Source organism: Patella vulgata, chromosome 2 (genome assembly GCF_932274485.2).
Source record: "Patella vulgata chromosome 2, xgPatVulg1.2, whole genome shotgun sequence".
Lineage (NCBI taxonomy): Eukaryota > Metazoa > Mollusca > Gastropoda > Patellidae > Patella > Patella vulgata.
In genome coordinates this window covers 13,142,159-13,160,324 of record NC_065880.2, presented here as the reverse complement: position 1 = coordinate 13,160,324, position 18,166 = coordinate 13,142,159, and the positions used below count along the sequence as shown (strand labels likewise).

The 18,166-nt window shown below is 38.7% G+C and overlaps 2 protein-coding genes across 2 annotated transcripts; both read right to left on the bottom strand.

Moving 5' to 3' along the window:
- Positions 1 to 2,293: 2,293 nt before the first annotated feature.
- LOC126812046 (L-rhamnonate dehydratase) lies at positions 2,294 to 3,649 on the bottom strand. Its single transcript, XM_050538217.2, has one exon. It carries the CDS (start codon positions 3,614 to 3,616, stop codon positions 2,324 to 2,326), a length of 1,293 nt encoding a protein of 430 aa, XP_050394174.2. The 5' UTR covers positions 3,617 to 3,649; the 3' UTR covers positions 2,294 to 2,323.
- A 1,441-nt stretch (positions 3,650 to 5,090) lies between these two features.
- LOC130010762 (tartrate-resistant acid phosphatase type 5-like) lies at positions 5,091 to 17,924 on the bottom strand. Its single transcript, XM_056098772.1, has 6 exons — positions 17,769 to 17,924; positions 12,282 to 12,499; positions 9,912 to 10,036; positions 8,496 to 8,657; positions 7,831 to 7,978; positions 5,091 to 6,289 (listed from the first exon to the last, which is right to left on the bottom strand). The coding sequence occupies exons 1-6, from the start codon at positions 17,815 to 17,817 to the stop codon at positions 6,041 to 6,043; spliced, it is 951 nt and encodes a 316-aa protein (XP_055954747.1). The 5' UTR covers positions 17,818 to 17,924; the 3' UTR covers positions 5,091 to 6,040.
- Between the last annotated feature and the right edge of the window lie 242 nt (positions 17,925 to 18,166).

Below are 18,166 nucleotides of genomic sequence, written 5' to 3'. Positions count from 1 at the left end.
TAGTTTGTGTCGAGTGAACGTTAAACCCCATCTCTCTCTCTCTCTCTCTCTCTCTCTCTCTCTCTCTCTCTCTCTGTAAACACAACATACAAGTCAGAAGATATGGGATACATATTTGAACAGATCATTAAAATTTAGATTTCGATCAATGTATAAAATACGATGTCTCAAGAAGGGACTGTCTCTCGAAAATTCCGGTCAATAAGAAGGGGTTAATCGTTCTAACCCGCCCTCGGAATAGCCATAACAAGTCGGTGCAATGCGAAATGCGCATCATCTACATAGTCAAGATACTGGTGTTATGAAACAATACGCCGTTTCCCCGCTCTCACTCAATAAGAATCTAAGTTATCGGGCTCCAAAGTTTGGAGCAATCCCGTTGCTTATCCCAGGCAAAAATGATCTTTATCGAACTCGGTTAAAGGGACCATTCCGATTTTAACAGAGTCGCAGAAATAAAAGTCCGTGTAGGTATGTAATTTAAACGCCAAAATATAGAGTAATGATGTATTTAACTTGTCTCAAAATTTCAGCTCAAAATGTTGAGTCATTTGGACGTGAACGTTAAAACCACTTATTTGGACACGTAACTCTTTTAAGACTTCGGGTCAATTTTTTCGTTGGGATACCTGATAATCTATTGTCGCTCTTTTATAGGTCTATACAGTACATGACTCACGTGCTGTACTTTATAACGAAGCTAACTTTCAACTACACGTTATTTTCCAGATGAAGACGGACAGGTTTAGTTGCTTGAAAACGTATCACAGGATTTTAAGGGCTTTTAACACAAAATTAAGCAGTTTTATTCTCCAAAATATAATCGAGATTGGTTCTTTAAGGTCTTGACGTAATTAAAATATAACCTAAGTTTGATCACCACCCCCAAGCATTCACAAATGAAATTGCTCATCACTGCTAAGTCTAAGCAGGAAAAGACCATCATGAACCCAGTGAATGCATTTACCTAATTAACACCGACACCACATTCTTGCTTATTATTAATGTTCTTGGTGAATAAATCAAAATAGAGAGGTGTCAGGGTTTTGTTTAGAGAAATAGTTAAAACCCAGCTTGTAAACATAGCCTTATAGCATTAGATGAATCTTTAAATTTAAATGTCCTATGAGGGAAATTTTGCCCAGGCAGCGGCACTATGGCCTACTCTTATATCGAATTCCAACTGTCAAGGGATCTTTTACGTACACGCCAATGTGTACACGGGACCTCGGTTTTTCGTCCCATCCGAACGACTAGACAGCTGTCCTTGTCAGACCCTCCGTCCTGCATCACTGACAAGGGGAACCACGCCGGAAAATCTGGATGAAGTTTCTCGGCCAATGCAGGGATCGAACACCCGACCTCCAGGCTAGCGATCCAGCGTCTTACCCACTTAGCCACCGTGATCACCTGAATTTAAATGCAATTACATCCCAAATACTATAGCACACTGACAGAACTATTAATGTCCTATTGTGTTTCTGAAAATCCAGTTAATAATTAATTCATCGTGCCATAGTTGATTTAACAATCATATTAGTCGTTGTGTTAGCTACTTGTCAAACTGTCAGGTCATAATTTAACATTATTCATATAAACGTTCTCGTCTCTGCATTATCTTGGAGAAGCTTATTCACATTTTCGTCATGACGTGAACTATTGGGCAGTTATTATCAGAAATGAAATAGGGTTTAACATCCGACTGGGCTAATGAAGACGGGCACACGCCATACAGTGTGCTATGAGGGAAATTTTGCCCGGGCAGCGGCAAAGGGATCTTTTACGTGCATGCCAGTGTATACACGAGACCTATTACAATGCGTTTCTCTCAATGACTTGGAGAATAAGAGAGAGAAATGGGGTTTAACGCCTACTCGACACAAAGTAGGTCATTTCGGGACTAACATATGGTTCAATGATTTATTTCAATAATTCGCTTAAGCGTAGGGGTGTTTTGCAGTGGGAGGAAACCGGGGGACCCGGAGAAAACCCTCGAGGTTGGACAGGCGACCCTACCCCTTGTCACGTACAAGCGGGGAATCGAAACCACACCAGTTGACTCAATGACAGATCTTATGCTGTCAACGCGCACGCGTTAAACCACTAGACCCCCCCCTCCCCAATTAACTTGGAATTTGTAGGTGCTGCAGCCAGGAAACAACGTCTCGTTTAGTAGCATTAACATGAACCACACAAGATTTTAGTATACTGCTGTTCTCTTAAAAGGAATGAATGAAATTTCTTTAATTCTAATACATATTGATGTCTTTAACGTCACTACGATATAGGAAGATATAATGCATACAACATATAGGTAACTTGTCTAAAATGGCATCTTAGCCTGTTTAGGAACTTCTCTATTAATGTTCAGTTTAGCTTGTTTGGCTGAATCATCCTCACTTCTGTTGTACGGACGGTGCAAATTATCTCTGCAAAGCGTAACTCCAAAACCAGGTCGATCAGGAAGATCAATAAATCCATTTTCCGGCAATGGTTCATCAGTGAAGATTCCACCGAAGTAGGGAACAATAGTATCTGCTTTAGGACTTAGGTTGATATATTCAGCTAGTGGACAATTTGAGAATGCATATTGGAGGTGGTAAGAATAGATACTAGAACCATGAGGAATAACAAGAATATCCTCAGCAGATGCCATAGCTACAACTCGCCTCGCTTCAGTTATTCCACCTAGCCACGTAATATCCGGTTGAATGATGTCCACGCATCTTGAACTCAACAGTTGTTTAAAACCATAGCGGCTGTACTCGTGTTCACCAGTTGTTAGAAGAACATTAGAACCCCTCAGTGCTTCCCGCACGTTGTTGTAACCATCATAATTATCAGGTGGAAGATATTCCTCAATCCATTTCAGTCCAAATGGTTCTAAAGCTTTAGCTAGTTTTACTGTATAAGGTACGGTCAAGGCCATGTAACAGTCCAGACTTAACGGAAAGGAATCGCCGACAGTTTCTCTCCACTTTCTGAAAAATTCAACATTTTTCTTGAAGCCTTCATCACCCTCAGCTGGTCCATGTGGACATGGAATTTTTGCACCCACAAACCCAAACTGTTTAGCTAAATCTGGCCTGGCGGTAGTCGAATAAACAGGTAGACGATCTTTGGTCTTTCCACCAAGTAAAGCATAAACTGGTTCCTTGCGTATTTTGCCCAATAAATCCCAGATAGCAATATCCACAGCACTAATCACTTGCAATGGTAGGCCCTTTCTACCATAGTTCAGTGTAGCACGAAACATCTGATCCCACATTAGCTCAACATTCCGCGGATCCTGTCCTTCTACGAACCGACTAAGGTGCTTTTCAGCTATGTAGCATCCTGGCTCTCCACCTATTGTCACACCTACACCAATATTACCATCATCAGACTCCACTTCTACAATCAAAGTACCTAAAGCATTGATTCCCCAAGATTTTCTTGTTTTGGCATACTGTGGATAACCAGACATTGGGTTGGCGATAGGCGTGCCAGCTCCATTTATCCAATGTTCGTCATCTACATCATGACAATCCGCCCCTTGATCTCCGCTGGAACCCTTTACAATGTATGCCCGTAGAGCTTTGATGAAGGGAAATATTCCGACGTGTTCTTCAGACATTTTAGGTATCCTTCGATGTGAAAACTTAATTAACTATCTTTTGGGTATATTTTCTCCTTGACCCAGACATAATCAGCGGCTTTAAGTTGAGATAAAACTGATAACAAATTAGGTTATATGATAATAACAGTTTTGAAATAGTCAAATAATTGTCGAATATAATACAAGGGCGGGTGTATACTTACGTAAAACAGGCAGGGTGGCTCATTAACCAGAAAGTTTCTGCTACAGGAAGGAGTTCCTGGCAACGAATCTCTTCTAGTCGTACGAGTGGGACGAAAAATCCTAATACCGTGAACGTAAAACAATCCGTTGGCAGTTCAATTTCGAAGAATAGTTGAAGCGGAAAGCCCGCTGTCCGGGCAAAATGTCTCTCAATAGCAGACTGCATGGCATATGCACGTCTTCATTATATATGTTGGTGCAGAAGAGTAGGACGTTAAAACTTATTTCATTTAAAATATTTAAAGGTGGAAAGGTTATCGCTTTGGCGAATAATAAAATTACAGTCACATACGGGGATTAAGCAATGTTTGCATATAATATTACCTTCACTGGCCTAAAGAGAATCTCTTTATCTTTGGCGGTTATGTTTGTTTGTTTGTTAGGCATAAATGCAAGCCCTGTCTTCATTAGTCCGGGTGGAGAGAGAGAGAGAGAGAGAGAGAAATGGGGTTTAACGTCCACTCGACACAAACTAGGTCATTTCGGGACTAACATATGGTTTAATTTTATTTCAATAATTCGCTTGCGCATAGGGGTCTTTAGCAGTGGGAGGAAACCGGAGGACCCGGAGAAAAACTCACGAGGTTAGACAGGCGACCCTACTCCTTGTCACGTACAACCGGGGATTCGAAACCACGCCAGTCGACTCAATGACAGACTTTATGATACAGCGCGCGAACGCTAACCATTCAGCCATCCAACCCCCCAGTCCGGGTGGAAAGTGGAGCGTTAAATGGTTGCATATGTTTCCAACTCTCTTCAATTAGCTTATATTCAGGAAAAGTAATCTAAATACATATCACTGGAGCCTTGTTAAATGATATTTAATCGACGATTTTGCTTTTAAGGGGTTGAGTTTGACTTAAAGTTATGTTCGTTTAGGTTTAAGACCATTTTGTCTATACCCCGTTTGAATAAGCGGGTGGACTATTTTAATGGACCTCTTTTAAATCGGATTGAATCCCAACCGAGAGATTGTCTAATGTTGATATTTTGTTTACTAAATCAAATATTAAATAACCCTTCTGGATACATTTTGGTGTGGATAAAAACGTTGAAAATTTGATATTTTTCGAACAAATTAAATAAAGCATAGAGGGTCTAATAAAGTGGATATGCATAGAAATTGAAAGAAGACTTACAAAACATTATCCAACTTTTCGGGTCGAGGAAGGATGCTTTCTATTTTTGACGGGACCTGTAACTGCCGTGTTACCTTCAGCAGCTCTGTTGGACATTGTTGTTAGGTCACCATTTACATTTTAAAAAATAACACTTTAAACAAACAAGTTTTTTAATTTCAAAATTAAAGTATTTACATTTCTATAAACAGATCACAGTTATTTTATTGTACATGATACCTTTATACTATTATCATTATATTCCATATTTTTCGGGGGTTTTTTTGACAATTTTCTCTTAAAACCATCCCAAAAATACCTTCTTTTTATTTTATTCCATATTTTTCGGGGTTTTTGTGACAATTTTCTCCTAAAACGTTCCCAAAAATACCTCTTTCTTTTTTTACAAATTATACTTTTTTCATGTTTAGTATATTGTTAATACATGTCCGTGCTACAATAAATATTTCATTTTCCCTCACAATTCATAAAAAAGCCAATTTTCCGGGGTTTTTTTTTTAACTTTTTTTACGAATTTCTTTTAAAAACATCCCGAAAATACCCTTTCCATAAAATTTTATTAAGGTATACTTTTAGTACGTTGCTAATACAAGTCCATGCTCCATTTTACACTAAGAAAAGCTTGTGTTGCAATAAGTTGCAAGTTCGGCAATTTCAATGCTAGATTGACATAGCCCAACAAATGAACAGCAATGGGTAACTACATGCATCATGTTGATGGCATTATCCCCCATCCCGTCCTCACCCGACCCCACGTTAGTCAGATTAATCAAGAGTATTACAACATTAATAAATATTATTTGCTATGACCTTAAGTTTTGCCATCCATATTCCTGGAATAGTGTTCCAGCCCATACATTGACAGTAAGACAGTTCTCACTTGTTTTTCTTAGTTGATTTATTCTTTGGTTTGGTCCGTTGTCTCAATATATCTTACTTGATTTATTCTTTGGAATATTTCATGTATTCCGATTAATTCTAATCCAATTTACCAAAAACACATCCATTCAACTGATCAATTTGTCTTTTGTTGAAAAGGGTTAATCATTCGCCATAATCATAGGTACCTGGGAAAGATAGTAGTCTGATAAAGGTCATCACCATTGGCCTCCACAAAACTTATTTTGAGTCTATCAGAGTTTGCATCTATAAAACAGAATCCACCTTTACTGTCCTCATCACCAAAATGGAACTTAGAAGAATCATCTGGAACTTCCGCTTTATTGTCAGTATTACTATCCACGTAACTTGCAGCACCAGAAACAATAAAATCTAAAGTCACGTTTTCTTTACTCGTCTGTAAATGCTGTGGAAGGAATAAAATTTTATGATACATCATTAATAGCAATCTGTTTCAAGGAGGTATTACGAAAGTCTTCTAATGTTAACTACTTTCAACACGTGACATCACATCACGCGGCGTCAATCATTGGCACATTGGCGCGTGCATTGTTTACATGGGACGTTATGTTTTTACCTACATAAACTTCAAACACCTTTATAATGATTAAAAAACATGTTTTAAAATTTAATTCACAGATGGAAAAAAGTTAATATCGCGTGCTCATTAAGCCGCACCAATATCATCCCATCAGTGCAAATTGTAGCGGCCTAGCGAATAATCAGTTCTGATCAGTGTGCATTAGCAGGTCTAGTGTCTAAACCTTATCACAATTAAATAAATAGTCGGCCATTCAGTTTAAATACCAATCCTATAATAACCTGCAATCGATTGAACCATTTGAAAGATGTATAGTAAAATTGCGTTCCAATAACAAGTCATTGGTTCACAGCCTGAAGAACTGCAAATAGTAAACAATCATCGGAACCGTGTTCTTGTTAGTGACCTAGTTCCATGCACACTGATCAGCAGTGAATTTTCGCTAGGCCGCTACAATCACTGATAAGGATGACATCGATGCGACTTAATGAGCCACAAATATTAACTTTTTTCCTCTGACAAATTAAATTCTAAAACATTTTTTTTTATGTATCAGAAAAATAAATAAAGCCGTTTCAAGTATTTGTAGGTAAAAAGTATTTCCTATTTAGTGTAAATGGGTATTAAAATGAGTAAACGGCACCATTTTGTCCGAACCAGAGATATTAGAAGACTTTCGTAATCACTTGTCTAGAAACCCCGTACCCCTCCCCTTTAACATACGTAACCGACACGTAAGGTAATTAAAATCGCACAGGGTAAAAGTTAATTATTTCTAAGTGTCGCATAGCTAATAACATTGGGGTCGTGAGCGGCTGAATCTATTTGTTAAAGTCAGCACAATTTTCGTCAAGGTCGCTGAGGTGTAAAGAGGGTTAGGGCACGTGATTGTTGGCGAGATTGTAGGTAAGGTTTAGCGTTAGCCCTGTTTACATCTCGTGTCCTTTGACCAAACTTGAAGTTGGCCTTATCAACTAGATCTAGCCGATCGTGAGCTTTGTTTTCAACGCATCCGTGCCATTGCTCAGGACGGAGGGCCTGACAAGGACAGCTTTCTAGTCGTTCGGATGGGAGGAAAAAACAAGGTCCCGTGGACACATTGACATGCACGTAAAAGAGCCATTGGTGGTTAGAATTTTCCTCCTCATCGCACACCGTATGGCGTATGTCCGTCTTCATCAGCCCCGTCTGAGCAGAACAGTAGGACGTTAAACCCTATTTCATTTCATTTCATTCACGCTCTTTATTGGAATTGAGCTAATCATCTTGAACTGAGAAGGTATATTCTCCACTTCAGAATGATGAACACTGTTGGTTAAGTATTTATTAAAAGGATGCTAAATTATAGTTAATCCTACGGGTACAGAATGATGAACACTGCTAGGTAAGTAGATAGTTAAACCTACCTGTAAGCAATGATCATGACCAGCGAAATGACCATTAGCTGTATATTTATATAGTAATGGCAGCAGTTTATCTTCTAAACAACTACGTCCACCATGCCAGCCTATAGAATAAATAGGATGATGACCTGCAGTGAATAAATATTTGGCACTGAAAAAGAAAACAAGCAGTTGTCATACAAGAGAGAGAGAGAAATGGGGTTTAACGTCCACTCGACACAAACTAGGTCATTTCGGGACTAACAGATGGTTTAATTTTATTTCAATAATTCGCTTGTGCGTAGGAGTCTTTAGCAGTGGGAGGAAACCGGAGGACCCGGAGAAAACCCACGAGATTGGACAGGCGACCCTACTCCTTGTCACATACAACCAGGGATTCGAAACCACGCCAGTTGACTAAATGACAGACTTTATGATACAGCGCGCGCGTGCTAACCATTCAGCCATCCAACCCCCCAAGTCATACAAGTAAATAAAATAAAACCAAGTACGAACAATCCAAACCATAAGACAGAATTCGAAGTCCCACATTTTGCAAGACATGAATAGAGAACTGTGAAACTCGACAGGGTTCGTCCTTTAGAATATGGCCACTACTCACATTAATTGTATTATACACGCAATAAATTCTTTAATTCTTTTTTAACTATGAATAGAACTGAACTTACTTGCTATTTTTGAGATTTCTTTCAATCCATTCCCATTGATTGTCCCTCTGTTCTCTGTCATCTGTTTCACATAACAACACTGTATCTATCATCAGTATATCAATGGTATCAGAGGTTCCAGGTATATTAAAAGATTGTGAATAATACAGATGAGGAAAGTTCCTATATTACAAGTGAAACAAAAACCACTCGATTAATTCATCATTTTACAGTGGTATTGAATGACCTGATATAATAATCCAAACTGGAAATACAGGATCGAGAGTCACGGTCTTTAAGTGCGTAAGACTTAGATGAAAAAAACCCACTCAATTAATTCATCATTTCACGGTATTATTGAAAGACCTAATATAAAAACATAAACTCGGAATACGGGATGGATAAAAATCCCTACCCTATTTAAACAAGATGACACCATGACAAAGACATGGACGTGACGTGGGTACCTCTATTGTCAGTTGGTTATAAAGACGCCTCCATCGTGATTTAATTGATAACTGTTCCATCTCTCCAATATTAATGTTGATATTCCAACTTTTCAAATGAGTTACGTTAAATATTTCAGCCGTAAATTCTATACAATATTATAGCGCCAATTGGGTTCAAATTGCTAATAAGGAAAGGCGTTCATATATCGTTGGATTTGGATTTTTTTTGCTATCTTTCTAGGTGCACCTAGGGTGGCTGAATGGTTAGCACGTGTGCGCTGAGTCAACTGGCGTGGTTTCGAATCCCTGGTTGTACGTGGCAAGGAGTAGGGTCGCCTGTCCAACCTCGTGGGTTTTCTCCGGGTTCTCCGGTTTCCCCCCACTGCTAAAGACCCCTACGGGCAAGCGAATTATTGAAATAAAATTAAAACCATGTGTTAGTCCCGAAATGACCTAGTTTGTGTCAAGTGGACGTTAAACCCCATTTCTCTCTCTCTCTCTCTCTTTCTAGGTGTATCTTTCTCGGGAAAGGATGTCCACGAGCTCGATGGTCTTTATTTAAAGATGCATTATGAGAGATTAGATAAAGAGCTGGCAGTTCTCACTATAATAATTAAAAACTAGATAATGTTACGGGCATTTGCTGAACATTTCGTCAAATTGATCCACTCTGAACCGAGAATTTAGCGATTGAATTTTGGGATGGACTCGATCATCATTACTAAAGTCGGCCCGATTACCCATTTTTGAACTTAACCATGAATGATCGTTGAGCTGCAGATCGGATTATAATCCAGTAATTATCGCAGGCTAGCGATGACATCGAGAGTTGATTATGTCTAATTAATAATTTAGATAACATTTCAGGCCTAAAGAAAGACCTGCCATTGGCAGATGTAGCTCTTGCATAATGTATGTTTAATAAGTTATCCAAAAGGAAGGCCGTTAGCTGTTTGTGGGGTGTGAAATAAGAAGTTGAAATAATTACCATCGTTTGGATACTTTTGTGTAGGCGATCTGTGCTGAAACGTTGCCATGGTAATCATGATTGCCTGCTATAAGATACCAAGGTATATTTATAGCGGCACTTGTAAAAACATTTTCAAATGTATCCTGCAATATAGTTAAAGGCGTTGAAAACAGAGTAATATACAAACTGATTCTATTTAAAAACTCACTGAAATCTTGTTAATAACACAGTCGCCGTCTCAACGTTCTATATAGTCTTATGCTGTGTAGAAAATCAAAACACAGTATATATTTCGTTTCGTTATCTATAGGGTGGTTGGATGGCCGAATGGTTAGCACGTGCGCGCGCTGTATCATAAGGCCTGCCATTGAGTCAATTGACGTAGTTTCGAATCCCCGGTTGTACGTTACAAGGAGAAGGGTCGCCTGTCCAACCTCGTGGGTTTTCTCCGGGGCCTCCGGTTTCCTCCCACTGCTAAAGACCCCTACGCGCAAACGAATTATGTAAATAAAATTGGACCATATGTTGATCCCGAAATGACCTAGTTTGTGTCGAGTGGACGTTAAACCCCATTTCTCTCTCTCTCTCTCTCTCTCTCTCTCTCTCTCTCTCTCATTTTTCGGATACATTTATTTGTTCAAAAAGGGAACCACGGTGGCTCGCTGAATATGGCTTGGGCTCACTAACCAGGGGGCTGTTTCACAAAATTTTAACTAAGATAAAATCAAAATTTTAGTAATTTGATTTTATCTTTAGTTAAGATTTCGAGAAACAGGGCCCAGGAGAATCGTTCGTTTCTGGTGTTGGCCGAGAAAATTCCCCGGGATTACCATGCCTGGGGTTCCCCTATCAGTGATGCAAGATGCGGGTTTGACATGGAAACAGTGTCTAGTCATTCGGGCGGGATTATAAACCGAGGTCCCCATTAGCAGCCATTAACAGTTGGAATTTGTGAAATGAAATGGGGTTTAACGTCCTACTGTTCTGCTCCTATACTGGGCTATACTGTGCTATGAGGGAAATTTTGCCCGGGCAGCGGCACTATCGCATACTCTTATATGGAACAGTTGGAATTTGTAAAAGAGTAGTCGGAAGCAGTCTCCTTAACAAGATTTCCCTCATAGCACACTGCATAACGTGTGCGGGACTTTATTAGTCCGGATGTTGCAGAAAAGCATGTGTTAAATCCAATTTAATTTCACCTATTCGTTCAACAAGGAAATCATGTTTGGATGACAGCTGGTATTGTGCATGGGAGACGACTCTATTCAATGGTTCTTGTTTTGGAAAATAAGCCACTTGTGTATGGAAGCCTATAACTACCATTCATAATTTCTACTTTTCGCCTCTTCAGAACACGAAAGTCGAAAAGTCGAAAAGTAGAAGTTACCATCAATAAATACAAAAATATGACTAAATCGAAAGTCGACAAGACGGTATACAAGCCAAAATGCAAGTCGAAAAGTAAGAATTAAGAAAAAACGGGGGGCGCTATTATCGCGGTGTGTTATTTCTTAATTTCCTATTTTCGAGTTGATTTTGGCTTGTATACCGTCTTGTCGCCTCACATTTTGTCGTAACTTCTACTTTTCGACTTTCGTGTTCTGAAGAGGCGAAAAGTAGAAATTATGAATGGTAGTTATAGGCTTCCATACTTGTGGTTTGACGTCCCACTTTTCTGCGCGGACTGGACAAATGAAGCTGGTGTGCTGTGGGGTAAATTTGCCCGGACAGTGGTGCTAGGTATGGCCTACTCTTATTTTAAATTCCAACTGTCAAGAGTTCTTATACGTGCACGCCAATGTGTACACGGGACCCCGGATTGTCATCCCAGCATGCATCCACTGATAAAGGGAAAACACTCGACCAACACCGGGATCTTCTGGTTAGTGAGCCACCGCCTTAATCATTGAGCCCCCGCAGCTCCGCTATGTAATGGCAGAATAGTACATGAAGAGTCCCGGGGAAGAACGATCTAAGTCACCTTTTCAATGAACCCCAGTTAATGGCGCCATCGGGTACCAAATTGTATAAGCTTTCTGTGCAACAATCTATTTCAGGTAAAAACGATCTGAGTTACATCGAACCAAGGCCCTTCTGAAATGGCCTCCCGGACAAATACAAGTCCATCGCACCCTTTATTTAACATGAATTTGCCTGGAAAGTTGAAGTCAGTTGTACTGGTAATTATGGTTCGTATTAAACATCATTTAGAAGTTGTAATTAAACCCACTCGTTGTTCTGTTCGCGTCAAACATTCTCGTCTTTATGCGAAAAGACAAAAATATGATTTATTTAGATCGTTCTTCCCCTGGGCTCTCCATGTATTATGGTATCACCTATAACGTACGCTTGTATAAAGAATCAAGTTTTAATATAGGTCTTTACCTGAAATCGAGGATCATTGACTGTTTCTACTCCATCAAAATAGAAGTTATCACCAAGTGCCAACACAAATTCTGGATGTTCCTTTTCAGCTAGTTGTTCCATTTGCCTTGCTGTGCTAACACTTGTTTCCGTAGTGTAGGGAAACTCTGAGGTGCCTCCCCAGTCCCCAATCACTAAGAATTTGAGACCATGGGAGTTAGCACTGGTTATCAAGTATCCTTTTAAAATAAAAACACGACATTTAAAAAAAAAAATAACAGACATATCCTATCTTTTAAAGGCTTTTTGTTATATAACACAGATAACTTTGTGGATGCAGGTTTATTAACTGCAACGTTTTAATGGGGATACTCTCACCGTTATCAAGCGTACTATGGACAAGGGACAGCGTGTGACGTCATCACGGCCATTTATGAATTGAGACGTCATATCAAAAATCAAAATCCGCCCATCTATGCACAATTGTCAAAGGAACAGCCATGCCAAGTTTCCTGTCGGTAGTACTTAAATTGGCGGAGCCTTAGATTTTTTAGAAGAGTGTCACCCAGCTCCTAGTCCAACAAATGTATGTGCTTCTGTGCATTATCAACTTTAAAGGGAGAGAGAGAGAAATGGGGTTTAACGTCCACTCGAAACTAACCAGGTCATTTCGGGACTAACATATGGTTCAATTTTATTTCAACAATTCGCTTGCGCGTAGGGGGTCTTTAACAGTGGGAGGAAACCGGATGACCCGGAGAAATCCCACGAGGTTGGACAGACGACCCTACTCCTTGTCACGTACAACCGGGGAATTTCCACCAGGCCAGAAGTAAGCTGGGTGCTGATCAGACTGCAGGCAAGAACCTCAGTGTTAAAGCACACCATCTGCTTAGTGAATCTGTCTTTACTAATTACCTCTAAGGACATGTTTTTATTTGTTCATTCCCAAATGGCACCCGATACCATAGGGTACACGACTCGTGTACAGGCCCCGAGTTCACAAAGCATTCTCAGACACAAGTTGAGAATTTGCTCAACTTTCAATCACTGTTTATGACAAATATCTTTGATGCAGAAATACAAAACTTTGCACATAGTTTCTTATTGATGTATCTGATACATTCAAACAATAAAATTATTATAAAGGGCTATATTTTAGTTAAAATAAGGTGAACAAGTTTGAGTAAATTCTCAACTTAAGTCTGAGAATGCTTTGTGAACTCGGGGCCTGATTACAAAATGTTAATTGTGTCTTAATTATTGAATATTGGGATGCTATAGTTTCATGGCAAGATAACAACATCAATATTAATTGACTTGTATCAATATTAATTGACTTGTATCAATATTAATTGACTTGTATCAATATTGAATTCTAATTCCTGTTTTTAATTTCAAGTATTATAGAAAATATTGAGTTTTTCTTTACTCGTATGTCGTTTAGTTCTTGAATGTTGCTAACCATGCCCATGTTTACATATTCAGGACTTAATCATACCCCCCCCCCCCTCAACCAATTGTCATGGTATGGTTTGCCATGGCTCAGATATACTTCAAATCGATTCTAGCACTTGTCGCAACCCATCCCACCCTCAAAGTGCCCAAAGTGCTGCCCACCCCACTTCGGAGGTCTCAGCACGCCTATGTGCTTCATTAATTATTAGAGATAATTGAGGGAAATTATATGACGTTTTACCCTAAACGCAACCCCTTGAAAATAATTGAAATCCGCGTATTTAAGAAGAATATTACAATACATTTGTTTTAAATAAAATCTGAGTGAAAGTTGAATCTTTAATACGAAAACCAGTCCAATAATGGTTCAATTCCACCAATTTATATAACCAGACAGTCGCCATCTTTATTTGCCGTGAACCAAATTCTTGGGCCGGATTTTAATCTGACTGAATCCAAGCAGGGTGGTTATCTGGCGTTGGTTTTTCAGGGGGAAAGGGGACAGAAATGGAGGGCCGATAAAATTCCCGTTTAGATTCCTCCGAGCGGGCTTAGCCGGTCGCCAAAAGTCGCAAAGCTTGGAAGATGCTAATTTAGCCCTTGAATTAAGCGACCAGCAATTCCAATAAAACTATAGCCTTATTTTTTATGGTATTGGAACCGAAATCACACTATGTGCCCATCTGAATTTCAGATTACAGTGGACAGGGGGCAGAAATAAAATTCCCGATTGTAAAGCGCACAGTCGGCGAATATCTTTGGGGCGCTAATTCAGTCCGTAAACACAGCTAACTCAATGTGCTCAAATATAACCTTAATTATACGGTTCTGCGAAATAAATTCAACACACTGCGTATCTGACCTAAATCAGTTAAATTCACAGAAATTTACGTCCCGACAAACTAATAAAACAAATAAATGAGGGACGCCAGACGGTGTTTATTACACTGACTTTAAATGTTTTATCCTTCGGATGAGACGAAAAACCGAAGTCCCGTGTATACATTGGAATGCACGTAAAAGATCCCTTGGCAGTTGGAATTCGATATAAGAGTAGGCGATAGTGCCGCTGCCGGGCAAAATTTCCCTCATAGCACACTGTATGGCGTATGCCCGTCTTCATTAGCCTATTATAGGAGCAGAACAGTAGGACGTTAAACCCCATTTCATTTCATTTTATCCATTAGTTAAAGATACATTATGTAAGATTTAGATAAAGAGCTAGCCATTTTTGCTAAATAGTTCGAAAACAGATAATGTAAAATGAATAATTTGATTCAAATTACTCTATTGTGAGCGTTGAAGGCTGGGCAAGACGTATGCAATTATTGCAACCACCGTACTAGTTGTTCGAAGCTAAGTCTCGCTCCTCCATTTTTTTTTTAGCTTAAATCAAAATATGGCTGAACTGTTCTAATCTATTTAATATCGGAGAAATCCTATGCCATCGAGAGTTGATTACGGTCTGGATAAGTTAATTAATGTCTAATTATTAATTTTAATAACATTTCAGGCCTAAAGAAAGATCTGTAATGGGAAGATTTAGCTCTTGGATAATGTATGTTTAAGTTAAAATCCGAAAACTGTCGCACAATGCAGATTGGCTTCAGACCAAAAAAGTAATGGGATTTCAGGCACTTTATTTTGTTGACTAGAAGGCAAAATAATTTATTTTTTCTGTTGTTGTTTTTTGTTTGTTTGTTTTTTACAAGAAATATTATATTTCATATTTATTTTTCACATTGCCCACCTACACGGAACAGACCGACATAGTGTCAAATTAGTTAAGAGACACGCTGTTTTGGGTTAACTAACATGGCGTCGATGACTTCACCAAAATGACGCCATGCCGCTCCAAGTCATTAAAACATTATGATACTACTACACGAAAAGCTAGTGGGTTTATTCGGTATCCTTTATTGGCATAAATATATTATGGATTAAATATTTGGGGAAAATTGGATTTATTTTAAAGAGGAATTAGTGCTAGAGATCGCCGTCACTGGTAACATAAATTCAACAGAAGGCAACGTAATGGATAACCTACTGTTCAGGCACAACTAAGTAAAAATCTTTTTCTAGCCAAAATATTTTTTCATCGATAAATTTGGGTAAAATGTAACAGTCATCCTAAATTTGTCCAAGAAATCACTTCAAAATGTACTCTAAAGCCAACAATTTATCACAAATTAGAAGAATGCCCGGCTTCGCTCGGGGGGTCATAACCCCGAAACCGGAAGTGGTAGACTAATGCCACCTCGCCTATGTTACTCCCCGGTCCGAGCTACTCCTATACCCCAAATTTCAGACTCGGGGCAGACCTAGTGTAGCCGCCAACCCCGAACAGACAGACAGACAGACAGACAGACAAACGACAGTCACAAATATTAGTATAGAAGATAAATGCTGTACCTTTCTAAATGTGTTCAATGTTTATTTAATCAAAAGAAATCCGACTTAAATTGATTTAGATATACCGGTCAAAATATGTTATTGTTATACGAATTTTTATTTTGTATCAAACTTTGACAATGGTCGTATAATCATATATTACAATACCGGTATTGATTTAAATCACAGCCGCTGGTAAACAAGAAAACAACTGGGAAAATTTGCGAGACAGCAGGATTTCCGCCTACAATGTCATTAAATTCTCTTTGTAAACGAGTTTATATTGTTCCTTATGTACTTTTAAATTAGTTTTAGATATTAAAAACAACAACACTTTTATTAATTTTGCTATCAGAAAGAGTTAACAGGTATATTGGGGGTCCTACCAGATTATGTAAACGGTTTATTCCATGGCAATGAGTATGCATTTCTACTGGGGTTACTTGCTTCTAAATCTCTTCTTCGGGTTAAGACAGAAAATGTTTATCAAGCATTTTATCAATTGTGATATTCTCCCGTCAAAAGGCAACACCTAGTAACTCACGTTTTTCTCTTTTTGAGAAAACAAAGGAAAACGTAATGAATGAATATTAAACTCCAGCTTATCCATTGATTTGACTATTGAGTTACTAGGTTTTTCTGTGGCATACTAGGCAAATGAAGGAATTTGTTAGGTTGTGTCATGGGTGTAACTGCTTACAAAATCAAAAGATTGGAATATCTAGTACAAGAACAGGAAGCACATACCCTAGTAACTACAAATTTGGTCCTAACTCAATTTTGATTAAAAAAAAAAGTGAGTTACTAGGTTTTGAATTTTGACGGGAGTATTGTAGATACCATAATAATGAGATTTTATTTAACTCGTGACTTGCATTTTATGTCTGGGTTATTTTCAGAAATGAAATGAAATGCAATGGGGTTTAGCGTCCCTGTCAAGGGATCTTTTTCGTTCATGCCAATGTGTACACGGTGCCTCCGTCCTGCATCATTGACAAGGGGGAACCACGCCGGGAAATCTGGATGAACTTTCTCGACTCATGCAGGGATCGAACACACGACCTCCAGGCAAGTGAGCCAGCTTCTTACCCATTTAGCCGCCGTGACCCCCTGATTATTTTCAGGTTTTGAAATCAACGGTTATTTTACAGCTACGTCATTTTTTACAATGAAAATGGTTGTACTTTGCGGGAAATGAATGTGTAGCGGAGAGAACTGTGAAAATAATTAACTATCAAAATCAGAACCATAGTATATTAAATTCCGGGGGGTTGGATGGCCGAATAGTTAGCACGTGTGTGTTGTATCATAAAGTCTGTCATTGAGTCAACTGGCGTGGTTTCGATACCCCGGTTGTACGTGACAAGGAGTATGGTCGCCTGTCCAACCTCGTGGGTTTTCTCCGGGTCCTCCGTTTCCTCCCACTGCTAAAGATCCATACGCGCAAGCGACTTATTCAAATAAAATTAAACCATGTTAGTCCCGAAATGACCTAGTTTGTGTCGAATGGACGTTAAACCCCATTTCTCTCTCTCTTTTTATATTAAATTCGACACATATTCTATTTAATGCTGGAACATATTGAACAAGTCACATTTTAGAAGGGAGTGAGTTATATCTAAAACGATTAAATATCAATTAGAGACTTGAAAAACTTACCTAATTTTATACATATTAAGTATATTACTAAATTGAAAGTGTTCTTCATGCTTGTATATCCAGTATGAATTGGTTTCTTTTTGCCATGCTTACCGCGATCACTCACCAATAAATACCACTGGATTATGATTATAACTCGCTTCAAATACAAAAAGTTGATCGATCCATTTTGTACAGAACAGTCCTTTACAAAATCTTTTCGAGTGAATAATTTACTAAGTTATTTAAAGTTCGTTGGGTTTAAATCAATAAAATAATATATATTAAAGGGACAATAACACTCTTGCTGGCTTGAAAGCTCCAGAAAATAAATAATATCTCTATCTAAGTACTAGATGTTTAAGTGTCCTACCTGTTGTCTAAATTATCCATTACATCCTATTTTACTTGTCCAGAGG